Below are 17,046 nucleotides of genomic sequence, written 5' to 3'. Positions count from 1 at the left end.
TTAGAAAGTAATCATATGCATGTATGTACATATAGGAGAAACTGGTATTACAGAGTCCAGCACTTACCACCATTTCAGGCATCCTGAGCCCTTACATCCTACCACCTGCTGGTATTGAAGGGGGGAGGGTACTGTAACAGATCCATAGTTGATTTTTCTGGATAAAATATGCATAACAGAAATCCTAAAGTTTACAATAGAATCACCCAAGAAAACTGTAAATGATCTTCAAAAATGAATACAATCTAAAATTAGATCCTACTTACAACTTACAGTTTATAAAATAGAAACATCAATTAAATTTTTCATTTAACTCATTTACTCAAAATGAATACAGTAATGAATTCAGTTCCCATAGGGATCAGGCAGGTAACAAGTTATATGGTGTGATATAGTTTGTGACCCTCTGGGTTATCATTCAATTCCCAATTTTTTATAGAAATAGTTGTTGAAAAAAATATTCTCTCAACTGAACTCAAGAAAAAAACAAGAAGATTCTTTAATAAAGAGTAATAGCAAGCTGGTGAGCTCAGTTCAATGTTTTCACAATGTCAAGCTTTCAATAAAGAACACAAAGCAAGCAAATCATAACCAGGGATGAGTCTTACTTTGGGCTTCTAATTTGCCATCTTCATTGCAAAACTTGAAATTATAGATTTAATGCCAAATAAATATTGGGCTATCATCTATCTTGGCCATTTAGTATATTTTGCAACCTTAGATGAGCTGAGATGAATTCCATTTCACCCTCAGCAAGAAAGGAATGGATAAACTGGTTGTGATGTTCATGTCTATGACCCCAGATCTTGAGAGGCTGAGACAGAAAGGTTCTTTTCAGTTCAAGACCAATCTGAACTACATAGTCAGACCCACTTACATAAGGAAAGGAAATCAGTAAGCACAGCTAACTAAAAAAGTTGTTGTAATTACTATATAAAAGAGGTTTAGAATACTTGACTTAGCAAGTGCTCAGTGGGTAGGAGATAGTATTTTTGTTTTGTTTTGCTTATAATTACATACAGAAGATGCATTTAATTACAAACAGAAGCTCAGGGAGCTTTATAACTTGACAATGATATGCAGAGATTGGAAAGGTCAGGATTCCTGATTCCCACTCCAGTGAGCTACATCCCTAAAAATCATACAAAAATATGACATTTTTAAAATGCAAGCAAATTCATAGTAAGGCCGTAATCTTCTTCCGTACTTTACTAATCAAAATACTATAAATATTTTTTCATCATGGATTATGACTTTCAATATTTATATTTCCACTTAATATCTGTATAAAATTACTTATTACAGGCTAACATAGAAAATAAAGGTTAATATCTGTTCTTTACAGCAGCAATATTTTGTTAGGGACAAATCCATTAAAAAATCCTCCCCACTACATCAGTATTAGTAAGAGCATTTATTATAAAACATTGGAGACATTATTTTAATTACTCTTGCAGAAATAGTAATACACTAAAAATTATTTTGAAAATGAAAGTTATATTGAATATTGTTTGAAAAATTATTTAGCTCCTTCATACTAAACCAAGTCTATTAGAGAAACTGTAGACTTAGGAGGTTTCCAGTGCTATGAGTACTTTCTCAATACCTGAGTGGGCCCTGATTCTAAACCTTCTTTCTAGCAGCACCTCAGATCCTTTAGCTGAACCTCATAAAATTCATTTTTCAGCATAAGAAGTGGATTATCCTTAATAATTAAGCTCTTCCCACTGGCTGATTTGTTTTCTAAAATGTTTTGGAACTGCCCACTAATATATGGAAACTGCAATCAGAAACAATCATGTTGAAAGTGTGGTTGATGGATTTTTTCTATGAGCTCAATGTTAACTAAACATTCACAGGTGTAGTTTCCTTTAGCCCTCACAATAACTTTAGAAAGCAGATGTCATGAGTGTACTGAAGTGTCTCATTTGTAATGAAGTTCTGAGAGAGGTTAAGTAATTTGTCTGGTAAGTGTCAGAGTCAGGACTGTAGTTACATTCCCATAGCTATTCCAGACTGCTGCTAAATTCTTGCCTTAAAACTCAACCAAAATTGATTAGATATGTTTTTAAAAAACCCTATTATTAAGCTTGCTGTCATGACAGGAGCTGGACCAACTGGAAGGGCAAAATGATCAAAGATATAAAAAATACAGCACAGGAAAATTAAAAATGAATTATTTCTTAAGACATCAAATTCTTAAAGAGCACACACTCAGTTTGCATAAAAGGAAAGACACTTTTACTCATGCACTGTAGTTTACCAATAGCCTATGAAAATCCTAACTTAAAACCACACAAAAATAATTATATTTGTATTCACCAAAACTACATCTCATCACTGAAGATCTCATCAAGAAATTTTCCTTACATGAGTGTAAATTGTTGTTAGTCATACTTACCTATTTACAGGGAACCTAAGGGGAGTTGGAGGGTAGCATAGAAGCATAAAATTAAAAGTTATTAGCAATTAAGATATTGCATTTTTAAGTTTGAGCCTATGCAAATATAATTATATTTTTTAAAGAAACTTCTACATGGAGGGCAAATCAGACTACTCTAATTTCCAGTCATTATTTTGTTCCTTTAGTAATTGCCTCCAATAGGTTATCCCATAAGGTTTCAAATACATCCTAATATTATATGAAAAATTTCTTAAAATTAAAGATAAAATATTCCAAAATATATCTATTTATAGAGAAACTTACTATGATATAATTCTGAAAAAGATTATTAGGATTGAGGCCCACCAAATGGATGAACACAGATTAATTTTGGAGATTCATATCTCTGTGATATTCTTGGAGAAAAAGGTTTCCTTTGTTAAGAAAGTAGCTCTTATTAGGCAGGCAAACTATTGACAAACATTGGGTATCTATTCCAGAAACTTATATGAACATAGAGCACATTAAATGCATTTTCTCCTGGACAAGGAAAGGAGAATCTATTGCACATGTCATGTTTCTGTGAATACTGAAGATTACAATCATGTTTTGATGTTAATCCAACTACTGCAAATTTCTTGTTGCAAAGCACAGTGTAAAAATGCCAGCGACAGTATGAATCTTTCAAAATTGAATTTAATGCCTTTGAAAACAGTTAATGGTTTTGAATGCCATTACAAAGCCTCTGACAAAAAAACAAGAATAACTCTGTAATTGAAACCACTTGCTAAAGTGACCTATTCAGTATGAAAACTGAGTAGCCATGATAAAATCAAGTTCTGCACATCTGCTATAGAGTGAGAGTGTGTGTGTGTGTGTGTGTGTGTGTGTGTGTGTGTGTGTGTTCTGAATTTGTAGAAGCAATCACCTCTAATGCTCTGATGTCCTCATAAGTAAACTGCACAGTGGGAACTCCAAGATGGTTGATGAAATAATCAGCGTCACCTTGTATCTGGACAGAACTGACATTTGTTTCCGGGCATTGAGTTCTTCTGGTACAGTTGAACTTATTTTTCTGAAAAACATAATTTAAATTGTTAATATACATTCCACTCCCCATGTCATCTCTATGTAGGTGCTACTCAAAATGTGCATTTGGATCAGCAGCAGTATCTTCACGCAGAAGCAAGTTCAACCAGCAAATGCCTGGATTCAACCCTGTGTTCTTTGATGGAATCATTTGGGGCTAGGACAGGAATCTGTTTCCTGTGATTCTGATGCTCACGGAAGCATGACTAGCATGGGTAGGAATCAACATTTGCTTGCTGTTGTTGCTTCAAAGGTATTGTTACTATAGGTTTATTTTGACAGCAATAACACTAACTGGAAAATTCTGAATTTGAGTTCCTACAAACGACACAGATAAATGAAAGCTCTGGGGAAATAAAGAGTTGTAAACATGCAAAATAAACATTAGGCAGACTAAGTGTTTATATAATTAGTTTTGACTGGAGATGCCTTTTCAAATATATTCTTCACATATCTAAGATCTTTATGAGATGCCAGTGTTTCAAAAAAAACATGAAGAAATACCCACTGCTGGGTAGTTGTAGTCAGACAAATAAGGCAAATAACTATAAGAGTATCACATTTGAAGTCAGGTATAAAGTACGTGTTCCGAGCACATGTTTAACAGTGGATCAAGATATTGATTCTTCAATCCTGTGCCTCTTAGGTACAATATCTATCCAGTTTTGAGGACCTGATAGAAAGATCTCATAATAAAACATTTTATCTACTGAAATGGAAAGCTAGCATGAGTATAACAATGAGGAAGGTTTTTAATGGTATTGACAAATATCTTAAATGATTAAGTACTTTAGAAATAGAAAAGGGTTTCTCATCTAATCTAATGAAAAGAAATCTGATGGCTTTTTAGGATGATTGCAACTAATTTTCATTTTATCAAAACCTAATTTTCTGAAATGGGAGTTAGTACTCTTTTACTCGTTTATATGTACCTGATGTTTTTAAACTTCTAGAGTATTTTTTTATCTGCAATAGTTAGAAGATCTAGTATATGTATAAGAATGACATGTCTTTAAATACTAGATTATAAAATACAAACAAATTATGTTATATTATGTAAAAATTCCAAGTATTTTTGAAAAATCTAAGTGCTGAAAATTGGAACCTCTGGGGCTGGGGATTTAGCTCAGTGGCATAAGCACCTGCCTTGCAAGCAGGCAGTCGTGAGTTCGATCCCCGGTACTGATAAAAATGAAAAAAAGACAAAAAAAAAAAAAAAAAAAGAAAAGAAAAGAAAAAGAAAGAAAGAAAAAAGAAAATTGGAACCTCTGAAGAATTTTTTTTTTTTTGTTAGCAAGACTGTGTATTTTTTCTAGTTGAATTTGAAAGCCCTGGAAAGGCAAATGTCCAGTCATCAGTGTCTTACACTCAAATTCACTGTGTGATATCTAAAATCTAAGTTGTTGGACTATTTTGTGTCATTAGTAAGAATTTGATAGAATCTGGCATTTATTTTTGCTAAATCTCTAAATAGTAAAATAAAAAATCATTTTTAACATGGCCTATAGTCTTTTGATTGTAGCAACATGTATGTATCTTCAAGTTAGAATATGCACCCTTACCAACATCAATATAAATAAAAGTTTGACTGTAATTTCATTTTGCATACATAATTCTCAAACTCATACTCAAACACCAAATATATTCCTTAGATCTAAACTTTTTTCTTAATTGAAGAATGATATGTATCAAAAATTGACAATTCTAAATTCCATTACATAAGATTTTTAAATAACTCTCTTTTAAAATAAGCATGATATTTAAGTAGAATATTTGATGCTATTTTCATTCAGCCATCATTTTTAAATACTAGCTGCCTTGTCTGACAAAAGATAGTGACTTCTCAAAAATGCAATTTGCTACAATGCCACAAACGACCTTTTGCAATCAGTTTTTCTTTTCTTTTCTTACTTTTTTTCTTTTTTTTTTTTTTTTTTTCTGGTTCTGACAACTACATGTTCTGTTTCGGTCCAGGACATTTGTAGCCAGTATTTATTCTTTCTGTTTTGGTCTCTCTTTGCATCATTCCATTTTTGTGGGTCTTTCCAGCTACAATCTTATTTGCATGTTTTAATTTTTTCAGGAAACCAGATTTTAGGATGATATTTCCTCAGTACTGAACTCTCTTTCCCACTCTGGTTTCCTCACTTCACACATTGATTGCTATGTCTGTCTTTTTCCTAAATCTTTGTGTTGTCATCAAACTCCATTTATAAACCAGTGAAGATGGTGACAGTGACCACTATCCTAGGAATATTTTAAAATTATATTCTGAAGTTTAGACAGTATTAAATTACCTGTCTGATACTACAGATGGACTACTTTGGTTAAGAAAAAATAGAGTGCAAGAATATTAAGTGGCCTAAGTGAGAGCTTAGTTCTAGAACTCAGAATTCTTTCCTCTTAAGCCGTATGTCAGAGTTATGACCCAACAGAGGATCAAGTCTTTGACAAAACCTATCTAAAATTGGGGGTGTCAGGAATAACATAGAGTTCCCTGGAGAGTCTGCACAGTGGACTGGCTCAGATTTCATCAGCTAAACCCAGAATGTCCTGAAAGTCTGTAGAGTTTACCTGACACGGCCCCTCTCTTTTCTCTCTGTCTCTCTTTATTTCTGTATCTCTGTCTTTTTTACTCTCTTAATTCAGCCAGCGAAAAGGAAGGGAGGAAAGGAACCATATTACCCCCAAACCTGCATTCATTTTGTGTCTTTGGTGTTTCTGTTTCTAACTAGATTCAGGGCAAATCAGTCAGATAAAAAGGATTCCAATTTTAATACTGCATTTTCTTCCTCAAGTCATTTCATGTACACATTCCCAAGAGACAGCATTCTTGACACAGATCCATGTTCTCTAAATAAACTTTATTAATTTAACATCTAAGTAGAATTCACATATCTGAGGTGATTCTAAGTGTATATTTGATCCTAATGTGAATCACTTTTGCACATAGTACTTGAGTGGATTATAAAAGATTCATACCAAGTAACCTACACTGATCTACGAGATAAGCACTAATATCTGAGAGGGAAGTAGAAAAAAATGCAAATTTTCTTCATGTACTACAAGTTAAGCACTGTGGGAGAAGGAAGGTTGGTAACAAATTTGTGCAGGTCAATTAACTTTTTAAATTTATTTACAAGGCTGAGTAAATTCATATTAAGTATTTCATCTAAGGAGTTAAAAATGTTCCATATTTAATGTTTGATAATAAGCGCTTTTACTCCTGTTCACAAAATAAGCAAGTTCAGGCAAGGACCATAGCTGCAACTTGTTTGAAGTGAAGACTCGAAATGAGATCATTATCTCAATCCTAACACAGTATTCAATTTGCACATACACTTTTAAGTTGCAAGGAAACATGTAATAGTAAATGATCATACAATTTAAATATAAGGAAATAAAATCAACACTTAGTTAAATAATGATACCAAGACAACAAACAAGCTTCCAAAGTGTTTAAAAATTTGTTTAAAAATTCAAATGTTTTATTTCTCCCACACTCTGCTTTTCCCTGCACACGTAAACTTTCCATGTGCACAGAAAATCTAAGCTGTTTACTTATTTGAACAGCTAGAAAAGTGTGCTATTCAAATTGAAGAACTACATTCTATACATTATAATAAAATTAAATCTTTTATTTAGCATTTCGGTATTCTTATAATTTCAATTCTGTCAAAGACAATTTCTCACATTGATTTTCTTGCTTTTATTGTATATTAATCTACCAATTGTGATCATGATATCTACTGTGTTAAAAAACGATTTCTCTTTGTAGACACTGTAATGATTAACTTGGTTAGACCTATGGTTTGCAACTGTGTGGTCAAACACAAGGCATCTTTGTGAGGGTGTGTTTGGTTGAGATTAACATTTGTTTTAGTAGCATGCAAAAACAGTTTCCCTCTCCATGGCCCTCATGCAATCAGACAAAGGCCTAAATGGAAAGAAAAAGTCTGACCCTTGCCTGAGTAAGGAGGTAATTCCACTTATCTGTATATCTTGAGCTAGGACACTGATCTTTCCTCTCTTTAGATTTTTTACTGAAACATTAGATTTTATTGGTTCTCAGATTTACAAATTTTGGGACTATAATTTATACCTAAGCTTCCTTGGTATGCAGACCTTCAAACACAGCCAGGATTATGCTTTTGGGTCTCCTTGCTTTCTATCGTGTTGGTGGCACATCTTGGAGTTTGTCTGCTTCCAAAGCATATAAGCAGAATTTTCAGGATGTCTCGGAAGATGGATATAGACATGGGCATCAATATAAGTATAGATATCTAAAGTATATGTGTATATATATAAATAAGTATGTGTCTGTATATGTATATATGTGAGACATGTACCTGTGTGGACATTTTATATGCATAAATACATATGTATGTATATATAACTACATATATACATAAAGTACACATATTATTGTGGACTGCTACAGCATACACTAGGCAGCTTAAACAGAGAATTTCTTTTTTCCATAGTTCTAGTGACTGAGAAGTCCATCAAGGTGCCATGGTGGTAAATTTAGCTGAGGACACTCTTCTTGGTTTTATCTTCTTTTGTGACTGAGAGTAAAGAGAGAGACCTCATATCTTCACTTTTTGTAAGAGTATCAATTCTCTTCCTTGAAGCTTCACTTTCAAGATGAAATAACTTACCTAAGTGTCTACTTTCAAATACTCTCACTGGGACTTTAATCTTCAGTGGTTGAATGGGAGTGAACACAAACATCTATTCTACAAGAAGCACTCATCCCTCCATTTAATTTCTTTGCTAGATAGTGCTACACAGTAGATTACCTTTGTGTTTAAGAAAGTTTCATCATTACTAGTGAACAAAAAAACTAACTTCTAACTAATGAGAATATGAAGAGCTATGTTTTGTTTAACTGGAGGTAATTTCACAAAACTTTGTTATACTGTATGTAAACAGGTAAAGAATCACAGAGAAATTTGAAACTTTCATAATTTGAAACTGAAGTTTGAAACTGAAGACCAACTTAAATATCCAAAAGCTTAAGAGTTCTTTTTCCAGATATCCACACAAAGAATTCTGGTTATATGTTGACCTTGTGGATCAACGACCAAACAAAATACTTGTCTTGTTTTTTCTCTTGATTCTAACTGAAATTTAACATTTCATTCAATTAAGAAATAGGCCAAACGGGCCAGGGGTTTAGCTTAGTGGCACAAGTGCCTAGTTGGCATGTGAGGTTGTGAGCTCAATTCCTGATACCAAAAAAGAAAGAAAAAAGAAAATAAATAGGCCACAAACCCATTAGTATTAAAAGTACATGTAACTTTGCCATCAGATAAAGTCAGATATTTTCATATATTTCAATTGGTCTGAATAGCTTGAAGTATCTATTAAATCAATTGTTAATTAAAAAGCTGCCCATGATGAGACTTTTTATTGACTGTTTGTTTACTATGTCACTTAAAAAAAAAAATATATATATATATATATATATATATGAAACAATGGCTTCCGGGAAGATGGTGGAGCAGTAAGCAAGCAGAGAAAACAGCTTGTCTTGAGAGTGATTATTCAGATGCTAGAATATAGCATTATTAGGAAGACTAAAAGGAGGGCGGTGGGTCCCCTGGATCCAGGAAGGATCTGAAGCATCAACTTAAGCACACAGATAGAGTAAAAAGAAAAATTTCAACAAAGAACAGTAGCTGGTGGCATCTTCCCCTGGAGCTGACCTAATTGTGTGAGAGGAGTTGTTGGAACCTGGGGGCACATGGCCATGGTGAAGGTGGTAGATGGTGACCCCAGAGACCTTTGCAGAGAGACACAGCAGGGGAGGGAGCAGTGGACACGAGCACTGCACTGGCTAATGGTGAGTGCAGAGGATTCAATCCTCCCACAGGAGAGAGCATTAGCTGGGAGCCATTTTGGAGCCCGGCTGATGAGCCTGGAACCGGAACTGCTGTGGGCTTCCTCCAGCAGCTCCTAGCTGGGTGCAGACCTGTGGAAATTGCTTGGACTGAGGCGAGTCCAATGAGCCTAGTCTCAGGGCAGGCCTGCTAAGATTATCTTGTACTCTGTCATAAAGCACAGGCTGGTTGGCTGGACTATAGAGGCACAATTTGGGATTCTGTCTCCACAGACTATGTACTAGTAAACCCAGAGAAAATCCTGTGAGTGGAATCTTTGTGTTTTGTTTTATTTTTTCCTTTCTTATGTGTTTTGTTTTATTTTATTTTATTCAGTTTGTATTTTACTTCTCTTTCTCTTTCCTTTTAAGAATGTGAGAGTGGTTTCTGTCCTCTCTGTGGGTGTGGTTCTGTTTTGTTCTACATTTTATCTCTTCCACCTCTCTTTTCTTTCAAAGTTTCCCAAATTGATGGGAGCAATCTGTGTTCTCCAACTTCACTTGTAATCTCTTTCTCTTTTTGCACTTGCCTATTTTCTCCTTAATCCTTTTTAAATTTTAACCCAGCGTGCAAAATTCACATATTATGAACTTACATATTGCATATAATTATCTGGTTTGTTTTATATTTTGTTATATAAGCACAAATCTAGTTCATACTGTTAAAAGTTGCAAATTAAGGGTTAGCTCAATTTGTTGTTTTACAGGCTGTGTTTGGTGTTATTGGTATTGCTAAAGCCAATGTTGACATAATTTTTCTAAACCGCTGTTGGCCCTGATAATCTATGATTGAGATTAACTAAGGGTCACAGGAAACATTGTGGCACAGAGCCAAACAACAAAGGACTAAGACAAACGAACATCTTATCTCCAACAAACTGATGAGGTAAGATCTTCCAACAGACTCAAAACCCAAAAACCAGCTAACTTGGAAAATACCTCAGAGAAGTAATCATCACCTGAGTGTCCTAAATACCACCAATAAAGCAACCCACCATAGGCAACTTACAAGCATCACAAGAAAAGAAATGAAAAGACACCTAACAAAAAGCAATCTCAGACATCCAGTTCACCAAAATCAAACACAGAGGGCAATGAGGTGGGACAATCTGAAAGGCCCCCACTTGTTCTCTTTGAAGTGGTAACAACAAAGCAATTGAATGAGGCTCTGGGAAAAATGAAATCAGAAATCATGTCTCAGAGATCACCAAAATACCCACTGCTTAGTGATGTTAGAGCAGGCACAGACAAAAAAAAAAAAAAAAAAAAAAAAAAAAGGATGAGCTTAAGCAAATTATGGAAGGGTAACATAGGAAACACTTGGAACCCATAAAGCAGATTCAAGCAGATATCCAGGAGAATAAATACCCCATTTAATGTATTCAAAGCAGATTAGGCCAATGTGAGGACAGGATCCCAGAAATTGAAGACAGGCTTGCAGTTAGTGACCAGGGAAACAAATATTTTTCAGAACTAGCAAGGGGCCCTGAGAAATCAATGCAGCAGCTGCTAGATGAGACAAAGAATAATTTAAGATTAATTGGTATTGGAGACCACTACGAAGTGGCTCTGAGCAGGATTTAAAAATAGCTAATTGGCTTTCTATGTTTATCTGTGAGTCTGTCCTAGGCCTAGGCCCTTGCCTGGCAATGGGAGCTGATTCATAGTAAGTTAACGTCTATGAATCACTGGTCCTGGCTGAGGACTGTAGTGCCCTGTGAGGCCAGAGATCCCTCAAAGGGTAATCTAAGACCACAGCTGAGGACATCTTAGCTCCAGCACTAATTAAGTAAATAGAGACTGCAGCTGCAGGAACCTCACTCCCGCAGTTGCACTCCTACCATAAATGTCATCATGGGGATAAGGCAGTTCTCCTAAATTGGCATAATTTACTACTTGAAGAAGTCTTTGAAGTGACTCTCAAGGTCCTGGTCATTTGCTGCACTTTCCTTGGTTTCCCCACCCTCTTTTTTGGATCTAGTAAACATGGGCGATCCAGAGAAGTCTTAGCACTTAGAGTCTCTAACTAAGCTAAAGGGTTGAGACCCTCCGGCAGCCCTAAAATCGTACTACTTTTCTCATTTTATTTAAGCCTTCACCATACATTCATTTGGGAGATTGGGGATCTAGGTCAGGACCTGATAAATTGGAGTCAGTGGACAAGCAGGAGGTACTACAAATGACATTAAAAACATGTTCACAGACATTGTGACAGAAAACTTTACTGGCAGAGAAAATAAGTTTGACATGCACAAAAAAGAGGCATATAGAACTCCAATTTGCAATGATCAGAAAAAGAATCCACAGCCAGGCATATCATGGTCAAGATTCCAGAAGTTCAACGCAAGACTAGAAACCTAAAAGCTGTTAGAGAAAAGAAACAAGTCATCTATAAGGCAAAGCCCATCAGGATTACAGCTGATTTCTCAGCACAAACTCTGAAGTCAAAGAAAGCTAAAAGTACTCCAAGTACTAAAGGAACAACTTTCAACCCAGATTATCGTACTTGCCAAAGTGTCTTTCAAAACTGATAGAGAAACAAGATACTTCCATGAGAAAGAACATTTGAGGAAATTTATGACCTCCAAACCAACATTCTAAAATGTTTTGAATGGCATTCTAGAAAGAGTTAATAAAGACTACAGCTCCATGAATCCCAAGAAATCTACCAGGGAAGGCAAACAATTAGAGGGAGAGGAAAAAAAAAAAAAAAGCAGGGTGCTAACAGCAGGAAAATAACATGACAAGGATGTCAACACATATCAGTTATAACTATCAATGTTAATGGTCTCAGTTCACCAGTCAAAAGACATAGACTATCAAACATGGATCAAAGTGCAAGATCCAACAATAAGCTACATACCATAAACATAGTTAATTAAAAAAAGAAATTCATAGACTGAAAGTCAAAGGATTCAAAACAATATGCCATGCTATAGGGACCCAGAAAAAAGTAAGGATAGCTATTCTATTTGTAGACAAGGTGAATTTCAAGACAAGAATTGATTAACAAAGGTAAAGAAGTTCACTACATCCTCTTAAAAGAAACAATCCAACAGAAAAAGATAACAATTATAAATATATATGCCACAAATACTAGTGCACGTAAGTATATAAAACAATTACTAACAGACATGAAAAATCAAATAAGCCCTAATACAATTTTATTGGGAGACCTCAATACAATCACTGTTACAAAAAGAGAGATAAACTAGGCAAAAAAATCAATAATGAAATATTATAACTAAATCAAAGTTTTGAACAAATAGACTTACTAGATGTCTATAGAGTGAGTGTTCTATGCAGCATCAGAATACACATTCTTCTCAGCTGCACATGGGACATTCGCCAAAATAGACCATATACTGGCTCATCGAACATGCTTAAATAAATACAAAGGAATTGAAATTGTCACATGCATACTTCTAGATCACAGTGCAATGAAACTGGAAATTTATTACAAAGGAAACCACAAGAACTTTATAAACATATGGAAATAAAATAGCACCTTACTGAACAACCAGTGGGTCACAGATGAAATTAGTTTTTACAGTTGAACAATAACAACAATACAACACACCAGAACTTGTGGGACACAATGAGTCTTAAGAGGCAAACTTATAGTAGTAAACGCCCACATCAAGAAAACAGAGCAAGTGCATATGAACAACTTAATGCTGATTCTCAAACTTCTAGAAAAAGAACAGCCTGAACCACAAGTTTGTACAAGGAAGGAATTTATAAAGATCAGAGCAGAAATTAACACTCTAGAGACTGAAAAAAAGATACAAAGAATCAATGAATCAAAGTTGTTTTTTTAAAAGATTAAATAAAATTGACAAAGCTTTAGCCTACATTATCATAAAAAGGAACGAAAAGACTCAAATCCATGCAATTTGGATTGAAAAGGGTGAAGTCACAACGCACCCTGCAGAAATCCAGAAAATCATCTATATCTATTTTGAAAACTTATATTCTAACAAGATGGAAAATGCAGAAGGAATGGACAGATTCCTAGATGCATATGAATTACCAAGCTTGAATCAAGAAGATATAAACCTTAAATAGTCCAATATCAATAAATGAAATCAAAGATGTAATTAAAAATCAATCAACAAAGAAAAGTCCAGACCCTGATGGATTCACTGATGAATTTCTACAAGAAATTTAGCGAAGACCTAACACTACTGCTTCTCATTCTCTTTAATGAAATTGAAAGGGAAGCAATACTCCAAAGTCATTCCTGGAAGCAAGCATTACTCTGATTCCGAAACCACAGAAGGACCCAACTAAGAAAGAGACTCACAGGCCAGTCTTCCTAATGAACACTGATGCAAAAATCCTCCACAAGGTGCCAAACACATTCAATGGAAATAAGCCTCTTGAGTAAATGACCCTGGGAAACCTGGCTTTACCTATGCCAAAGATTAAAACTGAACACATATCTTTTACCACGTACTAAGTTAAAATCAGAATGGATCAAAGATCTTACTATTAAAACAGAATCAGTAAATCTACTGGAAGATACAGTAGGGAGAATGCTTGAAGTCTTTGGTGTAGGCAAAGACTTCATAAAAAAAAAAAAAAAAAACAGACTGCACAAGAGGAACTATTGCATGCAAGAATCAACAACTGGGCTCTCACCCTACTGAAAATTTTTGCATGGCAAGAGGAACCACCAACATAGTGAGGAGACAACCTACACTGTAGAAGAAAAGCTGTTCTTCAGACAAAGGATTACTACCAAGAACACACAAAGAACTAAAAAAAAATTAGTCCTCTCAAATTTAAAGACGCAATCCAAAAATGGGCATCAGAGATTAATACACACTTCTCAGATGAAGAAGAACAAACAGCAAATAAATGTGAAAAAATGTTCAATATCACTGGTCTTTTGAGAGATGTAAATTAAAACAACACAGATTCCACCTCACCTTGGAAAGAATGGCTAGTATCAAGAAATCAACCAATAGCAAATACTGGAAGGACTGTGAGGAAAAAGGAACTCTTCTCCATTGTTGGTAAGCATGCAGACTGGTGCAACCACTGCAAATCAGTGTGGAGATTCCTCAAAATCTAGGGGTGGTGCTCCCATTCAATCCAGCTATTTCTTTTCTGTGTATTTTCCCCAAAAGAATTAAAAATATCATAGCACAGTGATATATGTGCATCCATGTTTATAGCAGCATAGTTTATAATAGCCGGATTTTGGAAACAACATAAATGCCCATCAACTGAGGGACAGATAAAAAAGATGTAGTGTTCTTATACAATGCCGTACTACTCAGCAAAAAAAGAATGATAATTGGACCCTTTTATAGGTAAATGGATGCATCTCGAGAAAATAAATAAGTGAAATAAATAAGACACATCTGTGTAAACATTATATTGTTTCATTAGTGTGACAAGCTGAAATAAAAAAGCATCTTTATTTGTATGTACATGCATATAAAAATAGTTAGGATTGTTACACTACTGATGTCTCTGAGTTCGTGGAAGACAAAGATTTGTGCTGGTATCGTTCAGACAATTGAAGGCAAGATGTCTTTTGCTCAAAGTGAATGATTCGGGGATGACAGTGCTCAATATATGTACCATTGTTACCCCCTGATTGATATACTTTAAAATTTTGTTGTAGCTTTTTCTTCTTTTTTTCTTTCTTTTTATCTATGAATAAAATGGATTTGAATATATATAGTGAAAATATTTGGGTACTGTTATGACTTGGATCCTAAATGTTCCCCCAAAGAACATGTGTTAAAACATTATTTCTGATAATGAATTTGAATAAGCCTTATTAGCCTACCAAAATTGTCCTGGGGTGAGGTGAGAAACTGTCCTCATATAATAGCTTCATGTTGTAAATTAGGAAAAGAGACACCAGATCAACAAGAGTAGTATGAAATTCTAGATCTTTTCACTACAAATGCAATATTCTTTGTTCTCCATGTGGTTAAAGCACAGACCATGTACTATATATAAATAACTTACTCTTAAATTTGATTTTAACAAAATTCTGTGGATTGCTTTGTAAATCATTTTAACCTCACTGGACCTGACTGTAACAAAATGTGTACATGTGGAATTTCTTCAATATTCATTTAGTTACCACTTGTATTCTTCATTTATATATCTTGCATTTTTAAATGCCTGCATCTCAATAAAATACCTAACTTTTAGTGATGCTTTGAAGAAGCTGGGCATGCTGGTGCACATTTATAATGCCAGCACTCTGGGAAGCTGAGGCAAAATTTCAAGTTGGAGCCCAGTTTGAAAAACTAAGAAACGTAGCAAGACCTTGTTTAAAAATAAACAAAAAAGTAAAAAGGCTGAGATGTAGATCATTGTGAAGCTCCTGTGTTCATTACCCAGTATAAAAATAATTTTCAGATGACTTCTAATAATCTAATTATAGACAAGAAATTATTGTTTTTCTTTATTACCAACCAAAAACTTATTTAAATTATCCTAAATACCAACATATATATATATATATATATATATATATATATAATATCTTGCTGATATATACCTTTCAAAATGGTAATAATAGTAATAATAATTATACATATCTTTTAAGATCTCTATTTAAAAAAAGTTGGGTAGGGAAATAAAACTAGCCTTCACCTGATACAATTGGAATTTTTAACCTACAAGATAGAGTTTTCAAAATCTCAGATTTTTCAGGCTTTATTAAAAGGTCTAATTACTTAATTACTGAGTATTTTCAACCTGAAACAGTGGAGAATTTCTATTCTTCTCCTGTATAAATAAATTCATCAAATGGAAAAACATACTAATTCTAATTTCATTCTACAATAGTACTTTAATCTTATTATCAGATGTAGAAAATATTTTGTATTTGAAATATTTACAACATATACAATGTTTTATATATTCATTAATGCTTTAAAATCAATATTGAAGTATAAAAATGCAGACAATAAAAATGTTTATGTTTATTTCACTCCAACATCTAATTGGTTCCTTTTCTCTTTCTCTCTTTCAACAACTTCATTTCATTTCCCTTTCTTTTTAATTATAACTGAGGCTCTTCATCAATGTCATATGATCTCAGTAATTGTTTTAGTCTTCAGATAAATCTGTGTGTAACCATTAAATAGGCACAGTATTTTAAAACTTTTTAATAGTCATATTTCAAGCAAACTCTTTTAAGTGAAAATCTCCATTAAAATAATAAAATCAGATCTACACTATGTGTTTACACATTACAGATGAATCTATTTTTAAAGTGTAATGATCTAAGCCACAGAAGTCAGAGAAAATAATAGAAGATAATTGTATTAATCTCAGAGGGGAAAAGACAGTTTTAATATGACAACATACTCAGAGAAGCAAGAGGATTAATTAGTCCAACATTATAACATTTTTGCATGATAGAAATTACTATAAACAAAGATGACTGAAAAAAATTACACTCACTTCACAGACAAGTGGCTAATTTATGTAACACATAAAGGAAAAAGATCAGTAAGCAGAATTTTTAAAGTTAATGAATATGAATTGGTACTTTACAGAAAATAGCTTTAAATAACTGTACATACAAAAGACGTATAAAGCCTCTTTTATATTTATTTTAAAAAGTCTATGGCAAGTTTGATTTTGGATGGTTTGGAAGAATATAGCAAATGCTTTAAATTATTGAAGAAAACTGGCACAAATCCTTTGA

At 33.9% G+C, this 17,046-nt stretch overlaps 1 protein-coding gene across 11 annotated transcripts in view; it reads right to left on the bottom strand.

Annotated features, from left to right (window-relative positions):
* Naaladl2 (N-acetylated alpha-linked acidic dipeptidase like 2) overlaps positions 1 to 17,046 on the bottom strand; it is a 1,233,816-nt gene that overhangs the window by 180,929 nt on the left and 1,035,841 nt on the right. For all 11 annotated transcript variants that reach the window (XM_063229030.1, XM_063229028.1, XM_063229032.1 and 8 more), the window contains one exon: positions 3,312 to 3,458. In XM_063229030.1, the coding sequence (XP_063085100.1) occupies positions 3,312 to 3,458 (147 nt within the window). The remainder of the gene's footprint in view (positions 1 to 3,311; positions 3,459 to 17,046) is intronic.

The sequence above is a fragment of the Cavia porcellus genome, unplaced genomic scaffold (assembly GCF_034190915.1).
Source record: "Cavia porcellus strain 051 isolate PalLab524CR breed Dunkin Hartley unplaced genomic scaffold, mCavPor4.1 scaffold_17, whole genome shotgun sequence".
Lineage (NCBI taxonomy): Eukaryota > Metazoa > Chordata > Mammalia > Rodentia > Caviidae > Cavia > Cavia porcellus.
The sequence above is the reverse complement of the archived record's forward strand: the minus strand, read 5'-3'. Positions and strand labels throughout refer to the sequence as shown.